We start from the raw sequence: 16,954 nt of genomic DNA, 5'->3' as shown, positions 1-16,954 counted from the left end.
TTGGAATTAAGTCACTTTTTTAGGGAGGGGAGAAACTGCAGGTGGATTTAAACATCCCAGGTCTGCAGAAGTCAAAGGGATTTAAACATCCCCTGCAGTGTTTATGACCTGAGCTATGAATTTTTGGGCTGGTACACAAGAACATGTTAATGTGAAATTGGCCAGACTAGTATCTCTGTCCAAGCTGCTGAGTGAAACACAATTTAAATAGTGAAAAGTAAACGTGACTGTTAACATTCATTTGGGTGTAATAATCTAAGGAGTCTATAGGGACACAGGAAAGGAAAGAGTTTGGTATACATATATAATATTTATATCTGGACTGTTTTCCATTGAGTGGTTCTACCTAGAAGCCTGATCCTGCAAACACTACAGGACAATGGGACTATTCATGGTAGCAAGAGTTACAATCTTACATGGTGGAAGGATCAATCTCAATTCCAGCAGTACAAAGCAACACCAAAGCCAATTCAACCAGCCCCCTATGGATTCTACCTGTGTTGAGGACTCCTTGAGTGACAGATAGCTGCTATAGTGGCTCTTATTCATCTCTACATAGCAGAAGCGTGTCCAGGGAGAAGAATGGCTGGAACATTCTTACGCCCCAGTGGTTCTCAGCTGCCAGAATGACTCCTTGTGCCTGGGGGCACTTGGCTGCTCTAACTTGTAATAGGGGGCCAACACAGTACAAAGCTTCCTTGGCCCCTTCTCTGGTCTTGCACTGAGCACAGCTGAGTTGTACCAGGAAATCTGGCCCTTTATCTCTATGAGGGTGGTGAGGAGTGGAAGGAAGATCTCCAGCCAAACAGCAGCAGCAAATAGGTGGTTTTTATACAGAACCTTTTCTTTTCTTTGTTAACAGAAGCTTAAAAAGAGCAAACCTTGAGCAGCCCTCTCGAATGACAGCAGCTGTGATTCGTTTGCCTTGGTGATTTTTCACTGGCTTTGGCGAGAGATATCTATTTACCTACCTATTCATCCAGTGTGTGAAACCCTCTGTGTATAGAAGTCAAAAAGCTAGTGACTGGAGTTGGTTGAAAATGTATTGCTGAATTTTTTTTAAAAACAAAAATTGCATTTATGACAAAAAACAAATTTTCAAAAGAAATGCCAAACCCGACAAATGAATATTTTTTTCCAGTTTTTGACAATTGGGGAAAAAAACAACCTTTTTCATGAGAAACAAAATATATTTCTTCACTTCCTTTATTAATGACTTACCTCCAAGCCAGCCCCCGATACTGTGTGTTCATATCCAAGATATTGTTTGGGTCAGCACCAATTCCATTACCAGCCTAAAAAAAAATGAACCAAGACAAAGACTGAATTATTAACATTTTGGGCATTCATATATTCTGGTGATCTTAAATTTTTATTTCATAAACAGGTCTCTCCTTAAAAGTCTGTTACATTTGGGCTTGTGATATTTTGGCACCTGGCTTTTCAGGAACAGTGTTATGAAAAATAGCACCAATTCGTCAATAAATTCTTTACATAGTATTGCTGTACACATGGCATAAACAAAATATATGAGTGCATGACGTAGTATATAAAGGTTGTATTGGCACAAGTTTGGATGAGCTGTATAATTAATTCAGGGTTTCACTACTCACAAGTAATGAAGCCATCTCAAGCTCCAGCCAATAAAACCTTCGGGGCGGCTGTATCACACCATCACATATTTCCCCTGAATGTAAGTTTTGCCACATGACAGGAAACTGAACATTAAAACAGCCATGCAATGGGCCAAACTCTGCCCTCAGATATGTATGTGTAACTGCTATTTCTCCAAAGACTAAATGTACCCAGAGATTCTACACAAGGGTATCAGATACCAAAATAGCAGCAACAACTGCTGTATCTCATACTATCAGGTAGTATCTGATACTATCACATGGCAACTGTAGTTGAATGCTGACTGTAGGGATAAACATGGTATGTATTTATTCAAATGTTTGTGCTGATTTCAGTGGGCTCATGGATGCAGAAATCTGCAACATCATACCTGCCAGAAAGTTGTGTGGTGTGCGTGCACAAATATTCTTATGACTCCATTATTTGGAAGTGAAATGCCTACTACACACATGAAAGGAGATCATCCTCACTGAGGACTAAGTCCATGGTGAGTTTGATAAAGAAACTGGTTATCAGTTAATCAAGCACAATGAAGAGTCTGAATATTTTGGCTCTCTTTTCTTTCACACTCATCTCCAAACAGGCAAAAGCCATTTTACTTAACTAGAAAAAAAACCCCTACACCATAAGAGAAGGCAATAGATAATTATCAGGCAGAATGAACTGAGACACAGATTCAGCAGTCCATCCTATTCAGCAGAGCACTCAACCTTGTGGTTAACTTAGAGCATGTGCTTAAGCCCCACTGATTTCAATGGGACTTACCCTCTGGCCCCAGGTCCAGCAAAGGATTTTAACAGGTGCTTAAATGACCTGCCTAAATTAATACAATTCAGTTGAAATGTTAGGATTAGAATCCAGGAGATCTGACACCTTGTCCCCTGCTCTAGAACTCTGTCTTCTGCCTATGAACGAGTATTTCACTAGCCCAGAACAAGAGCTCAACTCCTCCCCCCACCCCAGTCTGAGGAGGCAAAACATTTTGTTGTTCCACCAGCAAAACAAAACAAAAAAACAAGACAGAAAAAGCACAAAGCTCCTTACAGTCAGAGAATCCCCCAGGGCTGCTATCACTTGCACATCAGCTGGTTTGAGGGCATGCACTGTAAGGCAAAGAGATGCAGTTAAACCTGGACAGGGAACAGAACCATGCTTTCCCATCACTGCTAAATATAAATTATTCCACTATGTATTTGTGTATTTACCCGCATTTTTTGTATTTTTATTTTTGCAATGCCCAGATAATGAAACAGGAGATTTCTCCAGCTCGTCTTGCCGGGGTTGAGCAGTCACATGGAGTTAGCAACAAGTTCTTACTGCTTAAGACCACTGACAAAATTGGGAAGAGCAAGGAGCGAGTCACGCCACATTGCTGGAGGCCAGTGACCAACCTCCAGTGTTATGGAGACCAGAATGAGGATAGGGTGATTCACTATTACAGAGCAGGGGCATTGACAGTAACTGCTGCAACAAGGCAGAGCAGAGTATGAAAAAAGGCACAATGCTCAAAAAAAGCTGAATACTACCAGGTATCGGACCACAAACTATGGAGTCCTGCCTCCAAATCCACTGCTCCAAGCACTAGACCACTCGATTTATAGGATGTGTCAGCCCTTAAATTTTGCACAGTGCAGGAGTTATCTGCTGTAAATAAGTTAACTGCAATCACTTTGTCTGACTAGTCCCTACAAGGATGATTTGGCATCATAACTCTTAACTAGCTATAGAAAGTAATGTCCTTGCTTGGCGTAATTTTTCCACAGTCCAATAATTATTTAAGCACAATTGAACGAAACATTCCTTGAGATGCTGTTGAAAGAAAGAAAGAAAGAGTCTCCTACCCCAAGCAGACCAGGTTACCTGAAGTTGGAGAAGAGCTGGATGGAGCCCTGTCCTCACACAGAAGCTGGCTCCCATAATTCTAAAGGAAGAGAAGACAGGCAAAAGGAACAGAATAATGTTAGACCAGGAAACATAGTATCAGCCAACGTAATAAATCATATCCCTGTTTGTCTGTAATTAATCAGGCAGACGTTGGTCACTGAATTCAATCGGTCACACTCAGGGCATGTCTACACTTGAAACTTGTTGTGGTTGTGTGTGTCTGTTAAGTGACTGGCAATAACTCTAGTGGGAGCAGTGCCTACCACTTTGTTAAGCCACGATTAAGGTAGCTTTCTCTGGTATTATTGCAGCTGCACAGCACAGCAGTGTTAGAAAATAAGTGCTCAGTGTTATGGTCAGCCATCCCACAGTGCACTGCTCTGCTGCTGTGCTGTATGCATTCTAGCATTTTTTTGGGCCGTGCTTTGTGCAATGCCTACTGGCAGACATTAGAATTCTGGGGCTTGAGGTCAAACTGCATAATTCTCATAATTCCTGCCTGTTTATTCCCATGATCCAACTGTTTTTTTGAGAGCCAGCCATTCCCCTTTTCAAAGCACTGCCAGGCAGCATAGAGAAACATTGTCGAGGCAGCAAAACACCTACATGAGAGCTTAGTATGAAAATGTATGAGGCTATTGCCATCTGGAAGCTTGCCACCCCAATTGCTACCAGTCAGTAGCTAACCAGTTTGATGCAGGTAAATCAGCTGTTGGGGCTTTTGTCATAGAGGTGTCACCTGCTATCAAGAAGATTCTGCTCCCCAGGTCACAAGACTGGGCAATGCAGAGGAGGTTATTAATGGGTTTGCACAGTTGGGGTTTTGAACTCTACTGGGACTTTTGATGGGATCCATGTGCCGCTCCCGTCCTCCATATCAGGCTTCAGCGTTCATCAACTGAAAGGGATATTTCTCCATGGTGCTACAAACCTGTTTGGTCACCATGAAAGGGTCACGAATACAAATGTAGAGTGGTCTGGAAAGGTTCATGATGCCAGGACCTTTAGAAACTCTAGCCTATTTTCTGCAATGAGAAATAGAACTTCTGCTCCATGAACTCTATGGACACTGATGGTGTTGCCATTTTTCTACTCATGCAGGGAGACCCATCTTACCCACTGCTTCCCTGGCTTATGAAGGTTTTTACTTGACACGTGGTTAAGCAAAAGAAATTGTAACTATACCCTGGGCAGCTTCAGAATGATAATGGAATGTGCATTTGGAAGCCTGAAAGGTAGATGGAAGATTCTGACATTGAGACTGATGAGAAACATCCTGGTACAGTAGCTGCTTGCTGTGTTTTGCACAACCTTTGTGACAGCAAGGAAGAGAGCCTTGTACATGGATAGGAGCTGGAGGTGGGCAGACTTACAAAACAAAAATTTTGGTCAGATAAGAGGTCTCTACAAAATGACTCATGGGCACAGAGTGGAGGACACACTGTGCTCATACTCTGAGTCGAGGGGCCACTTGTGAAGAATGTACATGCTTTTGTATAAGGCATTTATCAGGATTACTGTTCATGTCTTCTGTATGTGTACTGGTAGAAGGATTTAATTATACTTGAAGTGCGTACAGCAGTTTATGGGCATTTTGAGTACATTTTATGTGTGCCTTGTAAAATAGGGCTTGTTTTGATGTTATTGTTCATGTGGATTTTATGACACTGATGCTGGACATTTCAGTGAATGATTCAAGACTCAACTATGACCATAAAGAAATTTTCAATTCTATTTAATCAATACACCAAGTTGAACTTGATTGAACATTCATAAAGCTGTGCAAAATTAGACACTTTCAGGGCCATGTGCTTCAGAGGTTTGATTGCCTCTTCATCCACAGCAGATGTGTCTGCTGTGCTGGCCATTTGCCTGTCCTCTCTTTTCCCCCTTCCTCACGTTAATGGAAAGAGGAAAAAACGAACATTTATCCAAATTGTAGTCTCCATTGTGAGAATGATAAAATGTTGCTTTTTCCTTGATTTTGGAATTTTATTCCCACAGGCTCTTTCCAGTCTTGGCTGAGCTTGGCAATCATTAGAAGTTTGCAATCTTCCAGGTTTGTGTAGGCATATAGTGGGAGAAGGTGGCTATGTGTGGGGGGTAGGTGGGGACGAGGGAGGGGAGAGGAAACTTTGGGGAAGGGTTAATAAATGTCAGGTGGGTTGTGTGGGATGGCTAGCTAAAACAGGGCGCAGTAGAGTTAAGCGAATAATTGCATGTGCACATCTGCAGGCTATCCACACTTTGGAGGATGCTACCCTGAGCATGTTCCCAAAAGGCAGAGAAGTTTGCCCATTGTCTTTTTGAACAGAAACCAAGGAAGATATGCCAGGCGGCTGTTTGCCGGGATGGTGCCCCAAAACTGGCGCAGGAGTGGAAGGAAACCATGAGTTATATGGACAGTTCCCAGAGAGCTGCTCTGCTGTGCAATCTCCATGCCAAGCCAAAGAGTGCTCTATTTTTAAATGTCTTGTTTTTAACACCTACAGTTGAGCATACAGTACTCCGCAAAATTCATAGAGTTCTACCTTAACAGTGGGGGGAGGGAGGGTGATTTACAGCAAGTGCCTTACAGTCTTGCTTTTTTGAAAACGTTTGTAGTGTGAGTTAGGCTATTTACCTTCTACCTCATGCGGGCTCAAGGCTGAAGGCATTAGTGACATTGTGAGCCAGACACATAACTTCTGATTTTCTGTTATGTGCTGCTACAATAAAAGAGCTTGTCCTTCAAAGAGCCTCATGGAGGCACTGCATGGATTAACCACTGGGGGAGTGGGGCAGGAGGAAGAGGCCAACAAGCAGTGTGTTTGACAGGGAGGGGGTGCCGTGGGAGACAAGACTAAGTGATGTGTGTGCGCGTTTGCATAGTCATAGGAAAAAAGGCCGGGAGAGTTTCTACTGTCGCTGGCAGGGCTGCCATTTTGAGTGGTGGATATGGGGAGGGGATTAAAAACCCAAGAGGCAGAGAGAAGGTAGATCAACATGGCAGTGCCCTTACAGGACCCTCAGCTAAGTTGTTTAACTCCCTCTCTGTACAGCTGTATTTTAATATATCATTCAGTACTTACTGGAAATGGGCCCCTCCCCAGTTTAGGGTTCAGGCTGATCCTCTGGCTGTGATTCACGGGAAGAGGTAACCTGGATATCCGTGACTGTCTACTTGGGGTTCATGGGTCAACCAGGGAGTCCACACAATGCAGAGGTTGGGTGTAGTATCTCCAGCATGTGGTCCAGCTCCTCATGGATCCAGCAGACTGTGCTAGCTCTCCCAGGGGTTCTGTTACACGTAGCGTTCCTATAGTCCAGCCACAGCTCATCTGCCTTACTGCGGTCCTGGAGAGCCCCCCTCTTTTACATTTGTCTTGCTGGCAACTGCTTGGGGCGGCAAAATTGGTAGAGCCGCCCCTGCTTGCTTCCTGCTTGTAGACCTATGCTGTGTGACAGCCTTTCAGATGGGCCTGATCATCTTCATCTCCCAAGAAGGCAATGAAGTCCAGGATTTTAGTATTGGTCCACAGTGAAGCATGAAGCATGACTGCTGAATAATCCGGAGAATGCCACGGATATGTGAACTCCACTGGAGCTGGAATTGCCAAGGACAGCACCTCGCTGCATGCCAGGATTGAAACAGGAATGTTCAGGATGACTAGACAGACCAACACAGGTAGCTGGCAAAGCAGTGTGGGATTCTAGTAGGTAGACATGGTAGATGTGCACCAGTTGTTTCGGGATGGAGATGTATCCGCACCTACTCGGTTGTGGGTAAACTCATTCTGCATCTCAGCAAACCCACTTCTAAAGTGTGCTTATTAATGTGTGTTAAAAAGGCCAGATGATTCACAACAAAATAGCGTGTGTGTGGATGCAAGGCACTTTTTAATGTGAGATAACACAAGTCAAACAATACACTTGAAATGTAGAGGAGCCTTTAGTTTTATTCAGATTGGAAAAGCAATCCTGGCTGATTAATGTGGTATCTGAATACATGCAGCTGTGGTTGGTGATGCAAGCCTTTTCCACAGCCCTAGAGCTACCTTCCTTTTTTTGTACCCTTAGCCTCCTAAATGCCTTCAGTGATCAATGATTGTGCAGACTCTACCTGATCTGGTTCCTGTGCTGGGGTCGGCTTAGAAGATGATGGTAGCGGTGTTGTTATGTCTGGCGTAGTTTGGTTGGGATACGTATAATTGCTGTTCCTGTACGTCCTAAGGAATGACTCAGCCTATGAAATAAGGAAATGTGAGTCAACATGAAGCTGCAGAAGAATATATGGAGATATCTGTTCCCCAGCCACCAATTCAAATATGCCTATAGACCATTAAAATTACTGCATATTCTTAGTCTCAGGAATTAAAAAGGGCCCTGCCCTTCTCTAACTGGTTTTGCAGACATATTTATGAGCCATAGAAATAAGGAAACATCTGAAATATATGGGTAATGTTATGATAACTACACACACACATGCTCTTGGACACTCTCAGCGCCCTTTACCAGTTTGACTAACATCTGATTATTATAGCAAAGGCTGTTAAACGTTCTGGACCAGCTGGTGTCAGGGTAGCAGTACTGATTTCAGTGGGGCTATGCGGACTGACATCAGCCGAGAATCCGACCCTTCACTTTCCCCATTGATGCTGTTTGAAGTGTGAAAAATAAATACTCAGCTTGGATGGCGAAGTTAGACTGGACACAAATCTGACATCAGGAATCATAACATTCAGAAACCAGTAGGAGAACACTTCAATCTTTCTGGTCACTCAATAACAGACCTAAAAGTGGCAATTCTTCAACAAAAGAAACTTTAAAACCAGACTCCAACGTGAAGCTGCAGAACTGGAATTAATTTGCAAACTGGAGGCCTGAATAGAGACTGGGAGCAGCTGGGTCATTACAAAACCTAAACTTAATTTCCCCAATACTAATTTCTGACTATTGTTACTCATACCTTCTTGTCAACTGTCTATAACGGGCCACTCTCTTATCACTTCAAAAAGTTATTTTTTCTCCCTTGGTATCCTGCTGTTAATTGATTTATCTCGTTAGACTGACCTCACACTTGGTAAAGCAACCCCCATCCTTTCATGTATTTATACCTGCTCCTGCATTTTCACTCCATGCATCTGATGAAGGGGGTTCTAACCCACGAAAGCTCATGCCCAAATAAATTTGTTAGTCTCTAAGGTGCCACAAGGACTCCTCATTATTTTTGCTGATACAGACTAACACGGCTACTGCTCTGAAATCTTAGACTGGCCTGTTTAAGCAGGTTTGATTTCCAGCTTTTATGCACTAACATAAAGCTGCTGTCTTTGTGCCAGCCTGTGAGGGCACGGGTGCCAGGAGTTTTCCTCCCTCTTGCAGTCCACTCTCATTGGGAAGCATATATGTCCCAGGTGCTAACTACCCAAAAGGAGGAAGGGAGAGAGAGGACAGGGAGCATCCAGCACCCTCTCCAAGGTAGTGGAGCTACTGCTCTGGAACGCACTGCACAAGAAACCCTGCTTCACAAATGAGCAATGAGGCATGTGGCACATGCATGAATATTTTTCAACCTACCTGACTTGGACATTTGAGAGTGATCACCGTTTCAAGAAAATGTGCGTCTGTCTTGTTCCCAAGGGGTTCCAACTGCACGGCAGAAAGAAAACATGGGAGAGAAGAAATAAAATGAGATCGAGAAGGGAAGATCATGAACAGCTGAATATTATCAGCCTATGGAAACAAGTAGAACAGCAAGAAAATTTGCTATGTACTGTATCTCTCTATGTTGAAATAGCAGCTCAACCCACAAAACTCAGGGCCCCAGGATTTTATCAGATTTAAAACATATTAAATTGGCTACTTTCCATATTACGTATGTAGCATGCATGATGCAATATCCCACATTTTGATCATCTCTTGGTGCAGGGTCCTAGGTGCTTACGAGACTATACCCCAGGATATATTCTTTGACACAGCCAGTTTGTGTCCAGGTGACTTTACATTACAAAGGGAAATACTGCCCACCTGTAGGAAACACAATTCTGTTCTCAACAGAAGTAGGGTGGTTCAGCAGCTACATAGTGGGTCATTGTTCTTTGCTGCAAAAGGACAGGGTGGAGAAGACAGAGACAGAGACTGATATCTTCTGCAGTCTTACCATGTTGTTCCACAAGGCACGAGCAGCCAGGGAATGAGTCTTCTGGTGAAAGTGGAAACAGTCTGGGGCAAAATACGAGCTGTCGGGCAACCCCTCCTGGGGAAAGAGACAGGTACTGTTACAAGAGGGGTAAGCAGTGATGAGCTGCCAAAATCTTAACAACGGGTTCCCTCCTCACCCCACGAGGGGGTCGTTGCCCACCCCCGCCCCCCGGGACTCCTGCCCCATCCAACCCCCCCGCATTCCTTGATGCCCCCTTCAGGACCCCTACCCCATCCACCCCCTCCCCTGTCCCGTACTGCCCCCAGAACCGGGCAGGAGGTTCTCGTGGGCCACCGTAGTGGGTGCCCACCCCATCCCTAAGAGCCAGAGGCACCTGCCGGGGGCGAGGTGGGGAGTCCTGGCGGTGCTTACCTGGGGCAGCTCCCAGGAAGCATCCAGCAGGTCCCTCTGGCTCCTAGGGGCGGGGGAGCGTAGCTGAGGGGGAGCAGCCACCTCGGAAGCAAGCAGCGGCTTCCCGCTCAGGCCCAGGGAGGCGGAGGTGAGCTCAGGCGGGGGGGGGGGGGCGGGAAGGGGAACCTCCCCACCCCAGCTCACCTCTGCCACCCTTGGCCTGAGTGTGAAGCCACCACCTGCTTCTCCGTCCCCTCCCCCAGCTTCCTGTGAATCAGCTGTTCGGCGGGAAGCCTGGGAGGGCTGAGAAGCAGGCGGCGGCTTCACGCTCAGGCCGAGGGTGGCGGAGGTGAGCTGGGGTGGGGAGGTTCCCCTGCGCCTCCCCCCCCGCCTGAGCTCCCCTCCACCTCCCTGGGCCTGAGCGGGAAGCCGCCGCTTGCTTCTTAGCCTGTCCCGGCTTCCCGCGCAAACAGCTGATTCGCAGGAAGCCTGGGGGCGGGGCAGAGAAGCAGAGCGGGGTGGCGCGTTCAGGAGAGGAGGCGGAGCGGAGGTGAGCTGGGGCTGGGAGTTGCCGGTGGGTGCTCTGCACCCACCAAATTTTCCCCTTGGATGCTCCAGGGCTGGAGCACCCGTGGAGTCGGCGCCTTAGGCGTCTCTTTTGGCCAGTGGTTAAATTTAGAAGCCCTTTTAGAACCCTTGCGGAACAACCGGTTCGAAAAGGGCTTCTAAATTTAACAATCGGTCCTAGCGAACCGGTGCGAATCGGCTCCAGCTCACCACTGGGGGTAAGTATATGACCAAAAATGCCAGCATATGATGTATTATCACATTCTTCTTCCAACAAAAACTCCGTTACCCCAGACCTTGAAAATAGTCTTGAGGGCCTCTGAGAACAAGACAGTTACCATCCTGGGCCAGACCAAGCCATTGACTTAGAACTAAAGAGTACTGTAGCACTTTTACAAATATGATTAAAACTTACAACTAATACAATTTGCCATGTCTGAGGCCAAGGTTACATGGGCACTCAGCAGTATTACCAACAATCTTTATCCCCTCCAAAAACATTTCCCGCTGCTTTGGATCATGGCTCACTTGAACTGGACAAACTAACAAAGCAGAATACCGAGGGCCAAATTTAGAGTTGGTATAAGGGGTTCAAGTTTAATGATCCAGAGGAGTTGTACCAGGTCTGGATCTGGCTCACGGTTTTTTACCTCAGTCTTTGGAATGGTCACTTCCTGCAGAAATGGCTGCACGACCACTGTGAAATCTTCCTTGGTGTCATACCTTCCACTTTCAACTAATTGGTGGGTTTCCTCCTAAAGAAGGCAGAACAATCACTCACTGCTCCTTTTCTTCCATTCTGCTTATTAGGCCCCAGGCTGACCCTCCTGCAGAAGTCTCATCATCTGAACATGCAAAACCTGAAACCAAGGGCGACTCCCTTCTTGTACAAGTTAGTGAGTCATGAGCTTCTTGAAACATTGGCTTGCAAAAACCCAAATTAGAAAACTACTCATTTGATGTTCCTTATCAGAAAGGCACCATAGAGGCTGCAGATGACCTACTGCTCAAAAGCCAGCTGACTGACCTAGGGAGACCCCCACTTTAATAGGATTTCCCATCATGGGGTACCAGGGATTTTTCTTGAACCACTTAAAATGCTTTCAGTTCAGCTGTCCTCCATCACAAGAGTTCTTTCTTGAACTACCAGTGCTCCGCAATTTAATCCAATTTCCCAGCAAGAGGAGTATCCAGAACTGCTGCTTCAACGGAATCTCTGATCCGTCTGAAAGAGCCACTCTGTTTTAGCACCTTTCTGAATCACATTTTAAAGATCTTGAGCAGCAGATCTGCCCCTATTCCTTGCCTGATCCTCACCTGCCCCCTCCAACTCAATTCAGAGTGACTTCTATGAATCTGCAGCTGACTAATGTGAGCACAATTTGTGCCCCATATCTGGTAGATTCTAGGCTTTGACAGGTCCCTGGGTCAGTCACTTCAAGCATTATCACTGCTAGAAAAATTTATTATTCCCAGAAGAACAAAGGGAGACTGCTGCTAAAAAAGAAGAACAAAAGGATTATTAAGCAATTCTCTGCTAAATCTCTTAATACTTTCCTCTGCCTTACCTGATACCTTCTATTAAAAGACTCTAGCATCTTAGTTTCAGTGGAATTGTCATCATAGTTCAATACACAAGGACACAGATTCCTGCAGGAAGAAAGTGATATTTTATTTTTGTGCTGCAATCTACTGGGTTTTTTCCCCTGAAAACAGGTACAAGAACCCAAAGGGTAATGGACTCCTCCAAAGGTGAATTGTTGTGAAAGGCTCATCCATGATAACATTGATTCCAATATCTAGGTCTTCCCAATAAATATGGACACACTGAAGTTTAAGCACATTTATTAGGGATAGATGCATTCATGTAAGGTGAGGAGATTGTTACTGTGCCAGATATGCCACTGTGGGCCAAATTCTGCGCAGCCCCATTCACTTCAGAGGGATTGCACAGATATAATTAAGAGCAAAATTTCTATAGACTTGCTCCAGTTTCCCCCTCACCTGTATCTATCTCCCCTCATCCATTGCTGGCCCTGTCAGTAACTCCTTGCAATCTCACCCCTGCTGCTCCTATCACCTGACAACACCTCTACTCCCCATTTCATTACAAATCTCCGCAGAAAACATCTCTTTTCTCCCTCTATCATGTCACTACAGTGAAGAACATCAGAAAGAGTAGCTTACTCTAACACTGGAAAAAGAACTTTGGCAGAAAAAGGAAAAAGATACAATCCCTAAAGCTAATCTCTCCCCCTCTCTCTATTTATAATTATAAACAAATAAATAATGCTTCACTATAGTGTCTACCTAGAACCTTGCCCAAGCCCTTCTCCTGGTCTCCTGCTACAGATTTAAAGAAACAGCACATGTATGCTCACTTAGCCTATATGTCCTAATAAAGAGGAGCCAAGACAGAGATAAATTATTTACCTCTACAGGGCATTCTGGGATACAGTTCAAAAGACATAGTACAAAGTTGTATTTTGAAATGTAGGTCAGTAACATGCCATTCATGAGCCTTCTACACTGTGCCTATTTAAACCTCTGTATACCTGGCTCACTGCCAGACCTCTAAATCCCCTTGCTGCCAGAGAGACCCAAATGTACTACAGCAGGACATTTGGTTAGGATGGGAAGGTAAAAGATATATTTCTGAGGGATCAGAGAAACTCAGCTCTAATCTCACAGGCTCTCATCCTGGCCTTGTCCTAGTGATTAGGATCTTGTGATAAGCTTGTACTTTGTTAAAGGGAAACTGCAGCAAAATAGAGACGATATTCTAAGCCAACAGCACTCAGTCTGTAAGAGCTGCTTTGTCACTGACAGTCAGAGAGCCGCTAAATCACAGCAAAATGCTGTGTCATCATGTTCCTTCTGTGAAACTCCATTCAGTGAACAACAGGGCCCTTCCGATCTTTCCCACCACCTTATCGTGTCAGAGTGATGTCGTCAGGGACGCAGCTGAAATGAATAGAACAGGGATTGCTACTGAGGGTGCTGAGCACAGACCAATCTTGTGGTTCTCCAGCTCTCGGGCTGTCGCGGCTTGTGCTGCATAGTGTCAACACACAGGGCCTCCCTAAATCCTGGCCTGGCCACTAATGGAAATGGCTACTAACTACACTACAGAGAAGGAACCTCCTTTCTTTCCCCACATCTCCTGGTTACTCAGTATATGCATACAGGGAGAGAAAGATCTCCTACTCTCCCCACTGCTGGAAGCAACATAATGAGTAACTAAACATCCCACAAATGTAATTGAAAGACTAATTAACAATCCAGCTAACAACCACCAGTTGGTGAGAGACAGCTAATGTAGGTTAGGGCTCAAAGAATGTAGCTCACACTGGAACATATGTGAAAGCAAAAGACTTTGAAAGGTAAATTCTGCAATTTAAATAAAACTGGGTTAACGTAATCAGCTTTTTAAAACTCTCATTTTAATAATTTTGAAAATTAGCTGCCTTTGTCAAACAATGTAATGCTGATCTGTGTGTGCTAGCTCTTAATCAATTTTGCAGTTGGAAGTCTAATTTGCTGTTGTATAATTAAAATGGCAGTTCCATCAGCAGTAGTCCAAGCTGGAGACAGTGAAAGAGAGACAGGTATTTTTAAACACTGCTTTGAAAATATAATCTATACTGTGTATGTATTTTATATTCACACAGGAAAATAGTACTTAGTTATCTGAAATATTGTAATCCTTTTCCTTCAAGGGGAAGGCTTCCACTGAAGATCTTACAGCTTTTCCTGAATACGGGTGAGAGCTGGAACATAAGTCTGTCAAACCTCATGATTAGCCTTGGGCAGTTAATGGTCTTCTCCTGGTACAAATCCCGGAGGGTTACTATATGAAATACTGTCACCAGATTGACAAATGCCCGAGGAACCTGCCAAGAGAATAAACAAAGTCAAAGCTCACAGAGAACAGTAGTGCCACCCCTGCTCTTCCGAGCACAGGCAAGCAGGTCAGGGGCTGGTCAGCTTTTTTGTTGCTAATATAACATGTACCTTAATCTGCTGATCCAAACAACCTTTACTATTTCCACTAGAGGTTTGCAGTGGGCTGGCTGAGTATTAATCTCAACAGGAAATCCTAAATTGGGTTTGTTCTACCTTAAATACAGAGCTGCAGCCCCTGAGACGCATGATTCTAACAAGGCCAGATCCCAAAACGGCTGCTCTCTTGAGGCAAGCGTCTGATACCCTCACTCATGCTGAGGAGCCCCGTACTCCATGAATAGTCCCATTAGCTTCAACTAGGAAAAGGATATCAGAATATGTCCCTTAATAAAAATAATAGGGGCTGTGCTGTACAGTGAGTGGGCAGATATGCTACTGCTAGGCATAGTTACATGATTGTCATGAAATACCATATATTTGTCAATATATTTACATTACTTGACTCCCAACACATCAGGTGGAATTCCAGTCCCCGCAATCACCATTCTTTCTGTAAAATACTTCCTTAAATTCTTCCTACAGATTAGAGCAGCGGTTCTCAAACTGTGGGTCATGACCCCATTTTAATGGGATTGCCAGGACTGGTGTTAGACTTGCTGGGGCCTGGGGCTGAAGACTAAGCCCCACTGCCCGGGGTCAAAATCCAAGGGCTTCAGCCCTGGGCAGCAGGGCTCAGGTTATAGCCCTTCCTCCCCAGCACTGAAGCCCTTGTGCTTTGGCTTTGGCCCCCCGATCTGGGGTCGCGGGGCTTGGCCGGGCTCAGGCTTCAGTCCCCGGTCCTGGTGTTGTGTAGTAATTTTTGTTGTCAGAAGGGGGTCACGGCACAATGAAATTTGAGAACCCCTGGATTAGAGATTACTCTATGAAACATCTACACATGCAGAAGTAACCACTGAAGCTCAAGAAATTTGTCTTTCCTATTGGACCCCTCTCCCTAGGCTAGCAGTAAAGATTTCTTTTTACCTCTCTGTGAAGTATGTCCAAAGCTATTTTTATATAGTTGATGAAGTTATCAGGAGAAAAATGCACCTGTTGAAACAAAGGGTTGAATTTAGTTCTGGGCATTGTTTCCTCAGGCAGATACAGAAGCTACTAGCTGACTCTTAGACCACAGTGATTGGACTCTTGGTTCAGGGTACATTGGCACAACATGTAGCTCTGGAGCATCTCTGCTTCCCCAGTTCCCTTCTTGAGTATCATCATAGGAAAGAAGGATTTGGCCACCATCAGAGGCCATTCACTGAGCCAGTTCCACTGGGCTTACTGATAAGATGTCACAACTTCCTCCACATTCACTATCAGGTAGTATCAGAAGCACAGCTGTCCCATCACTAAGACTTTCATCAATGGAGGTCAGTCTGAAGAAACATTCTTCTCATATAATAGAAAATACTTTAATATTTTACAAGTCAGGTGTGTGGGCTATTAGCAACTTGACTCCCATTTAGTCCTTGAGTTCCATGAAATCTCAGTTGCAAGTACATCCCATGCAGAAAATTGTACCGGACAAACAGAGAAATTAGTGTGAGATAAAGTCTATTAGGTCACCTTGTCCATTTCCCTCTGCCAGGGCAAGATTTCCCTCTACAATATACTTGAATAGCTCTGTTAATTGTATCAAGTAATTGGGCCTTTACCCCTTCTTTTATGAGATTACGGAATAGTCTAATAAGACCTTATTGTTAAAAGTGTTTCCACCCCCATCACATGATATTCACCCTTAATTCTGCTTGGCTCAATTTCATCCCATTGTTCCTAATGATACCCCCTTAGTCCACTCTATAAATCCAGACAACACACTCATTTCCCTTATGTATTTCCTGTTTCTCTGCTCACCAAGCCACATTCTAGTTTGTAACATAAAGGAAACATCATGTTCCTCTGAATGGAAGAGGAGGCTCCCACCCTCCTGCACAGACCCCTGCCACCTTGTGTTTCAGTTCAGATGCAGAATGTTAGTAAGTCATTGTGTTTGCTCTCTTTCTTTCATGGATACTTTACAGTCTTTATTTTCCTTTATCTGAAATCAGTCATCTAGAATGGAAAGCACACATTGTGCTCTTAGTGTACAGGGAAAACAACAAGGTACCACCACTGTGTGAGAGGTGCATAGAGGAGGCTGGACATTAATCAGGAGTTTGCCATGAACTGTGGATAGAACCTCTCTCATGTCCATGTATCTCATAGTATACACATCATGTTGGACTCTGGCAGCATGCGGGGGGGAAAAAAGATATAGCTGGTAAGATGAAATGGGGAATATTCTTGACAGTTTATTATCTTATCTATGTATGGAAAGAACTAACTTGATCAACAGAAAGTTATCTTAGTTTGTAGCAAAATAAAGTAGTTACAATAAAACAATCA

At 44.5% G+C, this 16,954-nt stretch overlaps 1 protein-coding gene across 1 annotated transcript in view; it reads right to left on the bottom strand.

Annotated features, from left to right (window-relative positions):
* PLB1 (phospholipase B1) overlaps window positions 1-16,954 on the bottom strand; it is a 117,849-nt gene that overhangs the window by 48,092 nt on the left and 52,803 nt on the right. Inside the window, exons 24-33 of the mRNA XM_084623038.1 lie at window positions 15,551-15,616; window positions 14,414-14,514; window positions 12,190-12,271; window positions 11,272-11,376; window positions 9,662-9,757; window positions 9,079-9,150; window positions 7,622-7,744; window positions 3,496-3,556; window positions 2,680-2,738; window positions 1,222-1,295 (exon numbers count right to left, since the gene is read on the bottom strand). Coding sequence (XP_084479164.1) covers window positions 1,222-1,295; window positions 2,680-2,738; window positions 3,496-3,556; window positions 7,622-7,744; window positions 9,079-9,150; window positions 9,662-9,757; window positions 11,272-11,376; window positions 12,190-12,271; window positions 14,414-14,514; window positions 15,551-15,616 — 839 coding nt within the window. The remainder of the gene's footprint in view (window positions 1-1,221; window positions 1,296-2,679; window positions 2,739-3,495; window positions 3,557-7,621; window positions 7,745-9,078; window positions 9,151-9,661; window positions 9,758-11,271; window positions 11,377-12,189; window positions 12,272-14,413; window positions 14,515-15,550; window positions 15,617-16,954) is intronic.

The sequence above is a fragment of the Lepidochelys olivacea genome, assembly GCF_965140295.1.
Source record: "Lepidochelys olivacea isolate rLepOli2 genome assembly, chromosome: 3".
Taxonomy (NCBI): domain Eukaryota; kingdom Metazoa; phylum Chordata; order Testudines; family Cheloniidae; genus Lepidochelys; species Lepidochelys olivacea.
The sequence above is the reverse complement of the archived record's forward strand: the minus strand, read 5'-3'. Positions and strand labels throughout refer to the sequence as shown.